General features: G+C 42.0%; 3 protein-coding genes across 7 annotated transcripts in view; 1 reads left to right on the top strand and 2 right to left on the bottom strand.

Annotated features, from left to right (window-relative positions):
• Positions 1 to 5,045, bottom strand: part of LOC119004741 (uncharacterized protein KIAA1522 homolog) — a 29,315-nt gene extending 24,270 nt beyond the window's left edge. Inside the window, exon 1 of one of the 4 annotated variants that reach the window (XM_037071923.1) lies at positions 3,999 to 5,045. The gene's annotated coding sequence lies outside the window, so the exon portion shown is untranslated. Of the gene's footprint in view, positions 1 to 746; positions 841 to 3,004; positions 3,919 to 3,998 lie in introns of those variants that run through there. The other 3 variants (XM_037071926.1, XM_037071924.1, XM_037071925.1) reach the window with 3 other exon arrangements.
• Positions 5,046 to 5,723: 678 nt separating this feature from the next.
• On the top strand, positions 5,724 to 9,306 carry LOC119004756 (syncoilin-like). Its single transcript, XM_037071953.1, has 4 exons — positions 5,724 to 5,951; positions 6,203 to 6,673; positions 8,081 to 8,482; positions 8,563 to 9,306. The coding sequence occupies exons 2-4, from the start codon at positions 6,221 to 6,223 to the stop codon at positions 8,689 to 8,691; spliced, it is 984 nt and encodes a 327-aa protein (XP_036927848.1). The 5' UTR covers positions 5,724 to 5,951; positions 6,203 to 6,220; the 3' UTR covers positions 8,692 to 9,306.
• Positions 9,307 to 9,451: 145 nt separating this feature from the next.
• LOC119004749 (histone-binding protein RBBP4) lies at positions 9,452 to 14,256 on the bottom strand. Of its 2 annotated transcripts, none has more exons than XM_037071943.1 (11): positions 14,099 to 14,256; positions 13,500 to 13,647; positions 13,258 to 13,403; positions 12,730 to 12,903; positions 12,523 to 12,641; positions 11,780 to 11,940; positions 11,535 to 11,661; positions 11,345 to 11,422; positions 10,385 to 10,519; positions 10,175 to 10,285; positions 9,452 to 10,043 (listed from the first exon to the last, which is right to left on the bottom strand). In XM_037071943.1, the coding sequence occupies exons 1-11, from the start codon at positions 14,112 to 14,114 to the stop codon at positions 9,981 to 9,983; spliced, it is 1,278 nt and encodes a 425-aa protein (XP_036927838.1). In that variant the 5' UTR covers positions 14,115 to 14,256; the 3' UTR covers positions 9,452 to 9,980. The 2 variants fall into 2 exon arrangements, with proteins under 2 accessions (XP_036927838.1, XP_036927839.1); XM_037071944.1 differs by having other exon boundaries at positions 12,523 to 12,638.
• Between the last annotated feature and the right edge of the window lie 23 nt (positions 14,257 to 14,279).

Below are 14,279 nucleotides of genomic sequence, written 5' to 3'. Positions count from 1 at the left end.
GGATGTTTTGGATCCGTGCCACTCTTCCTGGTGAGATCACCGGAATAGGCTTTACAGTAACAGCCAATTTGGGCAAAACACAGTCCTTAAACCACATTTTAAGAGTGACTCTGTAACTAAATGGCAAGTGTGTAGCAGTGTGAAAAAAAACTGGTGCAACTGTGTGGCACCTGAAGGCATCAACCAGGGCGTTGGCTGTCTTCTCTGGGCATTATCAAACAAAGGAGAGCACTGCAACTCAAGTGCAACCTTGTCTGGGCGACAGCTCTGCGTGTGCAAACACCCCATGAGCGAGAAAATGTGCAGTGACGGATGACCGAGACAAAAAGTGGAAATCTTCAATTACATGACTTTGAAATCAGGAACACAGGAGAGATTTCCCACATCAAGGGGATGCAGTCTCCTCTTTTCTGCTCCGTTGGAGAGGAATACAAGAATGTTTCCTACAATCTGGTTTTCATACCAACATATCAGCATAAACACACAGTGGCGAAGGACTTGGACTGAAAGACAATCCCTCACTGACATTATGCGGTCCCTTTTGTTTGCTGCTGAACGGGTAGAGTTGCAGAAAAATACCATGTCGGTAACGACAGTGATAAAAATAAACAACAATAACACTGTAAGACAATAATGACACAAATAAACCCAAAATGCCATCAAACTGAACTCACTGAGGTCACAGACACTGCGTGCATGTGTGTGTGTGTGTGTGTGTGTGTGTGTGTGTGTGTGTGTGTGTGTACCGTGGTGCCGCACAGAGATCTGTGGACAGGGTAATGCAAGCTGGCGTGCTTGCGAGGCCGCTGAAGCCGTGCAGCAGCTTGTCTGGTAAAAGCAGCGGCTGCATTCCTGAGAGATTGATAATTACCGACTGGAGGAACTCCTCACTCCAAATCTGCTTTCACCCCCCCCAACATAAAAAAAACCTCCGCCCCTCATTCCCTCCTCTTGTTCTCTCTTTCGCCCCCTCCACTCTGCCGCACATCCCTCATACAGTACAGTGGCCTTGGAGACGGACAGAGCCATGAAACACACGAGGATAATAGCGGGCGCATGAGAGTCATTTTGAGATAACATTATAACATGTGATTGAGTCGACTGAGCTGGATTATTGTTCACTGTGTACTCAATTCAGAGGGGAGGCACAAATATTTTATCTCTATGGAAACAGGAGAGATTTCTCTTTCACAGAATACATGGAGACTATGCATCAAAAAACACACTGAAACATATAGATTAAAATTCTTTAAAAAGAGGCGTATTGTGCTCATTTTCAGCTTTATAATTTCATTTTGGGTTTCTTCTAGAATAGGTTTCCATGCTTTAATGCTCAGTCTGAAACACTCTGTTTTAGGTCCCGTCTCTTTAAAGATGCCCCCCACCCTCCCAATACCAGGCCTCCTCTGATTGGTCAGCTCACACACGCCTGAGCAGCTATGCTAAATCAATTCTTATGTGCCAAATTAGCTGCTAGGCATTAATTATGCAAATACGTGATGTAGTGACCTAGTCACGAAGTAACAGAATTGGAGTTTCAGGAGCAGTGTCTTCTGTGGGAGAGGGGAGCGTCTGTTGGTGCAGTGTTTGTTCTTTCTAACTTTCAAAATCTTTAACATGCACCTATGCAACCTACAAAATAGCAAAGGGTTAACATAAGCCAATCAATTAACTGATTATCAAAATAGTTGACAACTGATGAGTTAATCATAACCTCTCCAGCCACTAATGATCCTTTTCAGCATTGATTAATCTGCCAGAATTCTTCCTGATTAATCACTTTATCGCAGTGAAAACTGGCCATTACAATTCCCCATAATGGAAAGAAGCATCTTCAAATTCATTGTTTTATGTGACTCAGTCCAAAACTCAAAAAAAATTATATTTGTTAGATAAGGAGGCCCCCAAAAATACTCAACATTATGAAAAGTAAGTAATGTTTGGTATTTTTACTTTGAAAAATGGCCCACACAATAAACTGATTGTTCTGATAACTGCTGATTGTCTGCAAACTCATTGATTAATCGATCATTAATCGTGCAAGCTCTAATCTTCTGAGTTGCTGCCATACTTTAGTTATCAACAGTGATTAAGAAGTGCACTCCCCTGGTATGTGATAGATTAATTGTCAATTTGGTAAGTAGCTTTAATGACATTTTAAATTGAATAACAGGAAAATGTGGTCGTTCCCACAAAGCTACTGATTAAATAACTTTCAGCTTGGTCTCGGTTGTTTGCTTCTGTGTTTCTCTCCAAGAAACAGAGAGAAACCTCATGGAATTTCAACTTTTTCTCTCAGCAGCAACAGTTGCTCAGCTCTGTGTGTTGTTTGCTTTGCATCCAGGGGTTGCCAGGGGTCTAAGTCTGGACTGCAGCCTCTGCGGAGCTTAAGACCTCTGAACTGACAGGTCAGTGAGGGGTGAAAAAAGAAAGTGTTGTGCAGCAGCAGTGACCAGGCAAACACAGCTGGACAGCCGGGGTTTAAAAATACATCCTGGCATCTCGGTGTCTCTGCTCTGTCTCGGTCAAAACAAAAACACTCCGCGTTGAAACCCCGTTAATCTGAAGTTCGCTCAGTCTGACGGCTGTCAGAGCGGGTCGCAGTTAAAGAAAAATGTAGTGTGGGGAATAAAAATAGTCGTCTGTTTGGACCAGAACTTGTGTGAAGACAAGAAAGGAAAGAGAGGGAGTGAAATGGGCCAGCTTGCTTGCATCAAAGCTCCATCAGGGCCCTATAGCAGCTATTGATTAACTCTTTCAGAAGTGTTGATGGGGCCTTACTGATGGATTACTCATCAGCCAATCCTCCTGATTAACAACACATGTGCTCATCGCAGATCTCCAAGTTTACACACACACACACACACACAATCAAGTGTGTCTTTGTTGCAACATCGATTGTTCCTCCAGTTGCTCCCTCTTTGCCCTTTCCTCCACTGAGCTGGTGCTTCATCACCGACGAGTCATGTGTGACAAAAATGAACAAGCGAAAAGTTGGACATACCTGGCTGCAAGTCATCCCGAAAACTGTCCTTCCTTATCCTAAGTTATCATCCCTCCTCCACCTCGATGTTCCTCTCAGATATCTACCAGACACTGCTGTGCCTCCACAGTGCTTACATAACACACCTGTAATCTCCATGGGTACAAGCCCTGGCAAGGCGAAGAAGGAGCACCAGTATGTGACACACCCTTTCTAAACAAATGGCTCTGTCTCAGCCTCACCCACCAGAGGGTACAAGAGGTGAAGCTGAAGGCCTCAGCCCGTCCATTGCTGAATCTGGAGCTCCCATCCAGTCCAAAGTCCAAACACAGAGGGGGGAGAGAGACGCGGGTCCCCGAGGTGGTCCTGTTATCTCTGTCAGGTTAATCAACAAGCAGTGGATCTATATAAGAGCGCTATGCCCTGCACACGGACTGTCACTGGCTGGAATGGAAAGAGCACCGTGCTGTCAAGCAGTCACTTTACTGCTGGGGACAGTGATGGGAAATAACACAATAGCCTTCATTGTCATGAGCTCCATAGCTGAGAGCAGCACTACAGGTCTTAAATTACCTGTGCTTAGGATCCCTCAAGGCCAAGCTAAGCAAATCTCCCACACCTTAGTTTTCCATGCATGCCTATACCCAACCTGGATCTGCTGCCATTCTTCTTGCTTGTACTTGACACCGTTTTATCTTGTCTTAAGTCTCATGCCTAAATGTAGTTTTATAGTCTGTATTAACAGCAACTGAAAACTTGTCAGACAACAAAATGCAAGAGCTCCACCTGAAAACGTACGATCTGTAATTCCATAAAAAGTTGATTCAATCAGTATTGGTAATTTTACTGAGATCTGAACTTTTTCAAAGTTTACTAAACTCACTTTTTTTTATGTTTATCATGTCAACGCTTAGTTTCGGTGGCTTTCTTAGAAAGCACTAACAAAACAGAGATAAGTGCCACACACTGCACTTTTTTTCTTCAAACTTACGGAACGACAAAGACGCACAAATACCTTGTTGAAGTGTTCTGATCCGGATGGGTTGATTCAGCCTCTCTCCATTTGGAGCGCCTCCCAGCTGCGCCCTTCCTCTCCCAAACTCCAAACTTTCAGCGTCCGACGGGAAACTTCAGGTAAACCATTTCCGCGAAAAGCGCTTCAGGAAGAGACTGCCGTCTGGATTTGTTTGTAACCGCGGGGACGGATGCGTTTTCGCTGGATGTCAGCTGAACTCACTTCTCCACCCTCTCTGCCGCTCGTGTGTTCGGCGCTCCGGTGTATCACGGAGGGGAAGTGAAGAGAAGTTGCGTCGACCTGCAGCTCCCACCTGGAGGAGGCAGGGCGCGCTCCGCTCAGGTGCGGGTGACAGGCCGCGGTCGGTGCGGTGGGGACATCTAGTGGTGGGATGGAGGAACAACACGTAACTCACTTGTGGAGTTTGTATTTCTGGCTTCTTCTTCTTCTTTTCTTCTTCCTTTTATTGCAGTGGATTTAACAACGTTTTTAATAAATTGTTAAGGGCATAATATTCTTCTTAAAACAAACTCACAGTCTACTTACTGTGCTCTTTACAACTTATCTGTATTATGAATAAGTGCTAGAGTGCTATAGATCCAATTAGGCCTACTGTATGCTGAACCTCGGCAGCTATCTCTCTTAAAAGTGTTTTGTAAGAGATAAGTGACTGGGGAAATACAGTCTAATAAAGATAGATAAGGTAGGCCTACACATATATTTGTGTTTTTCTTTCTACCTGGTGCAGTTTGAAATTCTCTGGAAGCCCATTTCTGCCAGTTAAAGAGAGAAAAAAAATAATTAACAAATAATTTTTTTAAGTCCATATTTTGATATAGAGCTCAAAATTATGATCTTAAAAAATATGAATATGTTTTTCATCAAGCTTAGTGTTCATCTCATTTTATTTTAAGACAGGGGAAATTGGCCTCCTTGGAATCCTGTGGATTGGTTTGTACTATTTTCTTCACTCATGAGCTTTTATTGACAATATCTTTAGATGAGACTATGGAATTTTTATTTTTTTTTATGAGCAATGTCATGTAATACTGTAAAATACACACACCCAACTGTCTCCTAAAGAAATCTTTTTTCTACCTGTAACTGGCAGCTGAAATGTGAACACTTTCCTTAAATTCCTCCTGTGTCTGTGCTTGTTTTTATTCATTCATATTTTGCAAACAGTACACTACATATTCAGTTATGTGGTTATCAGTGGTGCTGTTGTGTTATAATAAAGGCACTCTGGATAAACATAGCGTCTGTCTGTTACTTTCCTCTTTGGATTGTCTTTGCTATATTTCATCATGTTTATTTCTTGATGACTGTTGGATATTATGAGCTACACTTCTGATGCTCACATCACTTATGATGTCTTTTTGCATATCTTGCCCTGTGTTTTTTTTTTTTATTCTGTGGGGAATTTAATAGGCAGCATGCAAAACACAACAAACAAATACTGTATATGAATCATGCAAACTGAATGTGCAGCTGAGTTCAATGCTGAGGAGAGCTATTAAAAGAAGAAGCCTGCACAGGCATGCTTACGTCTCCACCTCTGCCTGAGGCTAAATATTTTCAGGTAGAATACTGAGGAAAGTTATTTCTTTTTCAGCTGTCACTCATGATGTCACCACCTTCTTACTTCCCTGTATATGCGTATAAGAAGCAGCTGTATAAATATCTCTCTCTCTGACACCCAGGCTGGTCCAGACATGTGTCGGCTGATGCATCCAGAGCACGAGGGCCAGTCTGCCTTCAGCGCTGACACAGTTTGTGATCCCATGTGGAGGCATGAGAGAGTCTTAGATAGAGTTTCCCCCGAGCTTCCAGTGTTATTAATAAACACAAAGTGTGCCTCTGTTTTCCTAGAGACAGACAGACTGCAGAGCTGTCCTTAAAGTGAAGAGCAAGCCGTGTTCGCAGCTCTCTGGACTGTCAACCTTGAGCAAAGTAAGTAGAAATATACATTTATAAGGACTGCTAACGATCGGAATGAGATTTTGACGAGGAACTGGGTGTCTTTAAGGTCCTCTTGTGTGAGATCATAGGATGTTTTTGTAAGATTTGCAGGCATCAGAATTTTAAACTTGATTAAATTTACAACAACCCTGAAGGAATGACCAGATTATAGGGATTTTAAAATCCTAATCCTATTAATTGTTACTCTGAATAATGACAGTGCTCTCCTTTTCCCTCCTTAGCTGTCCTCTAAGAGGCTGATGGACGATCAGACGTCAACAGACAATGGGAAAGACACAGCATTTACTGAGGAAATACACATGGAGCATAGATTTGGTGAGGAAATCACAGACTCCGAAACAGAGGGCACACCACATCCCATCATACAAAACGACCAGGAGGTCATGGACAGCTTGGGGCAGCTTTTTGACCACTGCATCCAGCAGGTGTCCCATCTGGAGAAACAGAGGAACGAGCTGATCCAAGAGCTCCTCGCTCTGCAGGAGCCCATGCTGCGAGTGGTGGAGCACCTGAGAGGGAAGCTGGTGGAGACCAAGAGGCTGCTCACTCTGGCCCAGCTGGATTACGTGGCTGTTTATGAGGAAGTGCAGCAGGTGAAGAGGAAGCTGTTCGCCACAGCCAGGGACTGCATCCAGAGCCAGGTGACGCTGGCTGCACGCGAGTATGAGGTGGCTCAGTCTGCTGTCACACAGGTAGGTAACACCTGAAAACACTGATTTACTGTGGCAGGGTACAGCAGATTATTATTGTGTTTTGTCCCCGTCTGAGAGGTGATCCATGATATTTGTATCGTCTCTGGTCAATTGATAATTTTATCTTGATCCATCTCAAGTGGAAATATGACTTTCCAGCAAATATTAAAACCGACAGTACATTAAACAGGAGGTTAATGAGTAAAATTCATATATGTGCAAATAGACAAATAGAGGTGAATGCGGATCAGTGCTCATCATCATCATCATCATCATCATCATCATCATCATCATCGATATGAAATCTATATAACACTTATCATGAATAGAGTTTAAGCTGAGGGAATGTTTAAAATGAATTATTTGGCAGTGACTATAACATGAAGTGAAATATACAGAAATTATGTCATAGCAACATTGTCTCCATCTCTTCTACAAGGCTGTATAAAACTGCAGGTCCTATACCTTATGTTTGACTTACAATAGTCCCATACATTGCTTACTGTGTGGAAAACAGGAAAGGTTATGTATGAACTAAAATGAGTCAATAAGCAGACCCAGGGGTGGGCTCACAGAAGAGCCTAATAATTATAATATTAGTAATAATGAACTTTATTTATTAATCTATATAGCACAATTCATGCAAAAAAATGAAACAAAAAACTGCTTCACATAAAAGCACATGATTTATGATAAAACGAAGAATAAAACAGGAAAAAAGCCACCATCAGGTGAAAAACACTTCAGGAGAAAGTTATACAAAAGAATAAAACTGAATAGAATAAAAACTGTATGATGAGATAAGATAAGAGTCCTTAAGACTTTTGAACAGACTGTTTCAGACTGTTTCACAGTACTGGGGCATAATTAATAAAGGCTGCCTTTTCCGTTTATTTTAGTCCTGATTTCTGGAACAATCAAGAGGTTTGAGCCACACAAGAACATCAAACAGACCACTTTATCTCATCGAATGAATAATCAAGTATAGATGGAAGACAAACAACACTGTCATCCTTTCAACAAACACAAAACCAAAAATCAATCAGAACCCCCCCAAGAATCCATTGCAGACATGACAAATAATCAAGAATGGTAACTTGTGATAATAAAGCTGAAATCTATTTGGCCAATTAAGTGCCCCAGTTCTATTTATAGTTTATCAAACTTCCCTGGTGTATGTATCCAAAAGTTGTTTTAATGCTATAATGTAACCAAAAACAAGTACACTGACATTTTCAGTAAAACAAAGGTTTTGGCATCAAGTATAGGTTGATTGTTCTCGCATCATTTTTAGTAAATGTTTAGTTGGGAATATTTGTCATTTTACTGTCTGCAAAAACCTAACAGTAGTAATAGTTTGCTAATGTATGCCATTGTTATGTATGTTTTCCATCCATCCATCCATAGGAAGAGCTCAAAGCCTACGTCCAAAGCCTGACCCAGGAATTGTCCCAGCTCCGGGAGAACTACCAGAAGCAGCTGAGGGACCAGGCCCGTCAGCCCTGCAGGCCCAGGGCCATGAGCGACGCCAGCCTCTGCCGCCAGGCTTCTCTCAGACTGCAGCGGCGGCTCAGTGGCAGCATGAGGTCGCTGGAGGGCTGGTACGAGCCTCGGCTCTTGGCACTGTTAAAGAAGAGGCAGATCGGGGAGGACGCCTTGAGGAAGAGCAAGGAGCAGGCAATAGACCTGAGGGCCCGCCTGGGGCCCCTGAAAGATGAGATGCAGAGGCTAGATGTGCAGAGAGTCTGTCTGGAGAACAGGATCAGTCTGATGGAGCAGGAGAGGGAGGAGCACCGCACACAACACAAGGTAGTGACGTGGCGTGGGACACGGAGATATTTTATATTTGTAAAATTAGACACACTAAGATGTTTGTCCACTTTGCTCAGGAGACAGTGGAGACATTAAAAGAGACTCTGAGAGAACTGCAAGTGGAGTTTGAAGTTCAGAGAAAATTTAAGAAAGATTTGGAGGATCATAAGAACGGCCTTTTGGAAGAGCTGAAATCTCTGGGGTAGGTTCACTTTGATCACATCACTGTTTTACTCTAAATTGTAAGCAGAATTCAATGAATTGCTAATAGCAACCTTGTCTTACAGAGGCTCTGATGAACCCAGTGAAACCACTGTGGAAGACGAGCCCTAATTTCCTGTTTCCAACGGATATTTTTAAAAGATTATCTATATTAGACCAAACTACAGCATTGAACTTACGCACTATTAATTAGCTTCTGCCGAGTCATTTGCTTATGAAAGGGGGTGGGAACTTGAGCAGATAAATACCAACAACTTAAAAAAAAAATCCCAAAAATGTAAAAAGTGAGTCTGGTAGACACACTGGCAGGGGAATCTTTCTACAGCATCTGCATGTTTTAAAGGGGGCCTATTTTGTTTTTGTTTTTTTCTTTTCCTTTAGTGCTTCATATGTTCTTGTGCATGAAAAAGATCTTGAAACTTAAAAAGCCCACTGTCCACACTAACAGAAGCTTCACTGAGAATCTACAATGCAAATAGTCATGAAAATACAGAAACAACATTAAATGAGAGGGTGTGTCCAAACATTTGACTGGTAGTGTAAGCCTGTTCTAGTAGTAGCCCAAACTTAAATTATAAACCTGAAAGTGAGCCTTCAGGTTTACTTTAAGAGAAATACAGATATTAGCCAAGATATATTACCGATGATTTGTCTTATCCCTACTTTATCAATTCATGTTTTACAGAAATGTACTCTTTCATACAACATATCCAACATGCTGTGCCAAAAAACAAATCCAACATATTTACTGTAAAAAAAAAAAAGAAATACGAATTTATTTAAGAACACAAAAGATCAGATACAGCCCAGACAGCAGAGGACAGAGAACACGTACAAGTGACAGGACACACATTCAGAAAACTACAAAAGTGAGCAAAGATAAACCTAAGGTATGTACAATTGTTTTATCAAAGATGGATCCCTGTGGAAATGTTTTCAGCATAACTAATCAGAAGGAAAGTCAAACCATCGAAAAGCAAACTTGAAAGTTGACGAACACATCTGAGATCATCGCGAGCCGGCTGATTTGAGCTGAGTGGAGGGATTTGAGTTTAGGGAGTTAGAAAACCTTACAAGATCTATAAAACTGACTGATACAGACTTCATATAAATACTTCACGACGACAATGCAGCGTTTTGTTCTTAAAATGTTCTACAAAATCACTGATGCCCAAACTGTGTTTTGAAAAGACATCGCTGCTGATGCGCCCGGCACTGGAAAATGGATCCATTTTGAACAAACAGGTCAAACGAAGACACTTGGAGACACGACTCATGCCTGGAGTTCTGAATCTGCAGCTCCTTCTGGGTCCTCGTCGTTGTAGATATTTTCAGCCTGTGGGAGAAAGTATAATCACTGTAATTGATGTTCAATGTTAATAAATGCACTTTAAAATTATCTTCACGCTGTGTCGGACATCTACTGTTCTTTATATTTCATGAGCCTCGGAAACACAAAGCTCTTACCATCTGCCAGACTTGCATGATGTTGTCCTCTGATACAGAGCAGATGACCCACGGCTCGTTGGGGTTCCAAGAGAAGTCTGAGATCTTTGCTGTGTGTCCGCCGTGGATGAACTAAAGAGAAACAGAGCAGGGGGATTACTAATGCACATTATTATCAGTTAAACACACACAAAAAGGAGGTCAACAGTTACTGTTTTTGTCCCAACTGACCAGCAGCTCAGGAGGACCGTCCTCAGCATCCTCTGGTGACTGCTCCTCTCCGATCTTGCTGAGGTCCCAGACGTTGAGCCTCCTGTCAGTGCCGCTGGAGGCCAAGATGGTTTCGTTGTGAGGTGACCACTGAACCTGTCCGGGAGGGAAATGGGCCAGGTGTTACATCTCTGTCACAGTGTGCGTCATAATCATACGACAAATAGCCCAAACTGACATAACTTAAATGCTCAAAGTTGGCTGACTGTTACCTATTCTGTGAGTTTGTTCTGTTCACAAAGGCTCCTCTTGATTAAAGTTGCAGAATAAGAAGTGTAACATGCTTGATGTCATACAGCCAGCAGCTAGTTATATGAAGTATGGATATGTGTGCATCACATTGCACAACATGATTAATGAGCCACAGTGCTCCTCAAGCTAGAATTTTTAACGACACGGTTTGTACAGATGTAAGAGATAAATTCAAGCAGTTTCAATGAACCTTAATCCAAAAGACTTTCAAAGTCTTAATCATACAATTTAAATTCTTGCTATAAATGCAATTGCAAAAAAAAACATTGCCTACAGCAATCAATGTCTATTGTCACTTTATTTATTACAAACTGTTTACATGAACTCTGATTGTATGTTTTTGTCATGATCATGTAATTTTTGCTAATTTTGACTCCAGGAGCAAAACAAATATGATGGAATTGTTTCATTTAAAAATGTTGACAACTTTTGGTTTACATTACGGTCTGTGTAGATGGAATACCAGTAGATTTTTCAAGTTCAAGCATATTCCTAACCTTAAAAACATAATGGTAAAATGACTTCCTAAATGTACACTTCATTAGGATTTCTTCATAATAAGATAAGTTCTGCAATCTGTAGTTATTTCAAGACTTCTTTTATCTAAAGATCCGCTCAACAATAACTACCCTTTTCAGACAAATTTAACTGACCAGTGTCACTTCTTACCTGGAAGATCTCGTCCTTGTGAGACTCAAACGAGTGCAGCTTCAGCTTCAAGTTCCTCAGGTCCCAGAGAGCAACCGTCTAAAAATAAAAATAATCAGCATCAACTGATTGAACTTGGACAAAATGAGGACAGATCCTGCATTACCAGACAGCAACATGCAGCAGTCTTACAGAGAACGAGTGAACCCACCTTGTCTGCAGAGCCGCTGGCCAGGATGAACTCGCTGTATGGATTAAAGGACAAGCAGTTGACCTCAGCTGTGTGGGCCTCCACTGCATGGCTGGGCTTGGAGGTGTTGTTGGACCGCGTGTCCCAGCTGTGCCAAAAGAGACAAAAGATCTGCTGTTAAAAAAGAAAAAATAGAAACTGAACAACTACTTTGTTCCTCATGACTCATCACAGTGGTTAGTGGATTCTGTCACAAAGCTGCTCACATCATGAGTTTCTGGTCATCAGCCACAGAGCCAAAGAGCGACTCATGGAGCAGGTGCCAAGAAACATCCTCCACCACAGCAGTGTGGCCTGTGAAGATGGTCTTGGCATCCACAATCTTTCCTTCCTTAGGGGCTGCGCTGATGTCCCACATGCAGATTGTCTGTAAAGGAGAGCACACATAGAGAAGAAAATGTTATAACAACATTTTCCACAAAAAGTGTCTAACATTATGATACCACCGTGAAGATGACCTTTAACCCTTTGGATATAAAATGTCATTACTTCATTAACTTATCCTATTAGACATTAGTGCCAAAAATGTGTTTTGTGAAGTCACTGTGACCTCTAGTTCAAGTTCTAGTTCAACCAGTTCATCCTCGATTCCAGGTGGACTTGAAGAAATTCCCTCAACGCGTTTTTTTTTTTTTTAGATATCACGTTCAAAAGAAATGGGTACCAAGAGATCAAAGTAACCTTGATTTTAACCACTAAAATATGTCCTTGAGTCCAAGTGAACATTTGTTTCAGATTTAAAGAAAATTCCCTCCAGGCATTCTTCAGATATTGCGTTCACAAGAATAGGATGAGCAGGCAGACGGAAAACCTGAAACGTAATGCTTCTGACCATGGCTATTACCTGTGCGGAGGCACAAATGTGTCACCTGTCTGTAAGTAGACTGAAAACGCCACATTAAAATTGACTAGACAGAAGAATTCAGATATGTCACAACAGGTGGCTTACATGATCATCAGAAGCACTGAGCAGGCAGCCGCTGAGATTTGCATTCCAGGAGAGGCCATATCCCTCCTTCTGGTGACCTCTCAAACGCAGATCTGGGGTGCATTCTCCCGATGGGTCTACAGTATAGATAAAAAATAAAATAAATAAGACACAAAAAATTCATTGAAAAAATTGTTGAAAAAAATGTGTTGTGGCTATGATGCTCACCAGGTTTGGAGGGGTGCTTTGTGTAATCGAAGACCAGCACATCGCTGGTGGGGGTCTTGGTGGCAATGATGCAAGGATTCTGAGGCATGTAGCGGGCCCTGTTCACTTCTCCTTCATGGTTGATCTTGATCTCAATCTCTATTTTGCCACTTACAGACCCAAAGCCTCCAAACTCTGAAATAAAACAGACACAAAGTCATTGTTGCAAACGGCAGTGTTGTATAAAATTCTGGTCTACTGAACTATGAAATGGAATATTGTATGCAAATAGGATTTACTGCATTTTACTACCACTAGAATATAATGCAAAACAAAAATACATACCTATAGATTCTGAAGCATTAAAGATTTAAGCACAATTTTACTTTTTTCATTGTGAAGTACAGTGAGCCACAGTATTCAAATGCAATAACTTGATTACATCAACGACAATAGTGTTAATTCATTCCATTCATTTTGTGCAATCAGCAAGTCAGAACAACATATAGTTCAACACCACAAAGCGTTGCGTGACACATAATCCCTCACCTCCTTTCTCACTGTCGTAGTGTGAGGCATCAAACTGGGCGTCATCATTCGGGAGCTGAACACTAGCGATCACAAGGTGATTCTGCTCATCAGAAGTATGTGTCCCCAGGACGAGTCTGTGCACACTGTAGTCTTTCCCTTCTGGCCTGTCAATATTGACATCCAATTCATTTTTAAAAAATCTGATCTAACTCACATGTCATATTTAGGTGTCTGTCAGGGTGCAGTAAATCTCCTCTCACCTTGTGACATCAGGCAGCCACTGGGCGGTCAGGCTGGGCCACTCAAGTGCGTGAGTCATGACCAGGTCGTAGAGGAAAGGGGTGTTCTTCTTCCAGATCTTGTACTCCTCATTGATCACCCTCTCCTCCACAGCATCATCGAACGCAGCTGCAAAAGCCATACGTCATAATGATTGTAAAATGACATCCTGCAACACCTGACATGGGCTAAATAGAGGATAAGAAGAAAACTTGGCCAGGTGAAGTGACGTTCAAGCTACCACTATAGTTTATTTTGCTGATAGGCTATCGTTAGCACGGTTGGTTAAAACATTAGTTTCCTATATACAATAATACCCAAAAGAGGCCATGAGACACACCATAAATATTGCGTAATTCCACGTGGGACAGTAAGCTAACGAACCAGTTATAACCACTATAACCAGCCCGCTATCATCCGTAGTTAGCTAACATTTAGCTGACTGGTGTGTAACAATGAGAGGAGCTGCTGGCCAGCGCGCCAACAAGCACCGGCACATCCTGACTCGTGCTTTCTATCATTCCGGACACCAAATACACAAACATTTAACCAGCTCATTCACAGAAGTGAGCTCACGTACCTTCTTTATCAGCCATTGTGTCGCAATTGAATCGCTAATAGCGGCAAATACGAGCAATTCTTCTGGACAGCGTTCTGAAGACAACACGGGGGCTCGCGGCGGCGCCAACTCCGTGAGCACCGTCAGCCAATCAGATCGCACCAAAACAGACAGGATGTGGCGTAAAAACGACGTATGACTA

The sequence above is a fragment of the Acanthopagrus latus genome, chromosome 16 (genome assembly GCF_904848185.1).
Source record: "Acanthopagrus latus isolate v.2019 chromosome 16, fAcaLat1.1, whole genome shotgun sequence".
Lineage (NCBI taxonomy): Eukaryota > Metazoa > Chordata > Actinopteri > Spariformes > Sparidae > Acanthopagrus > Acanthopagrus latus.
This window is presented reverse-complemented; position numbering and strand designations above follow the sequence as displayed.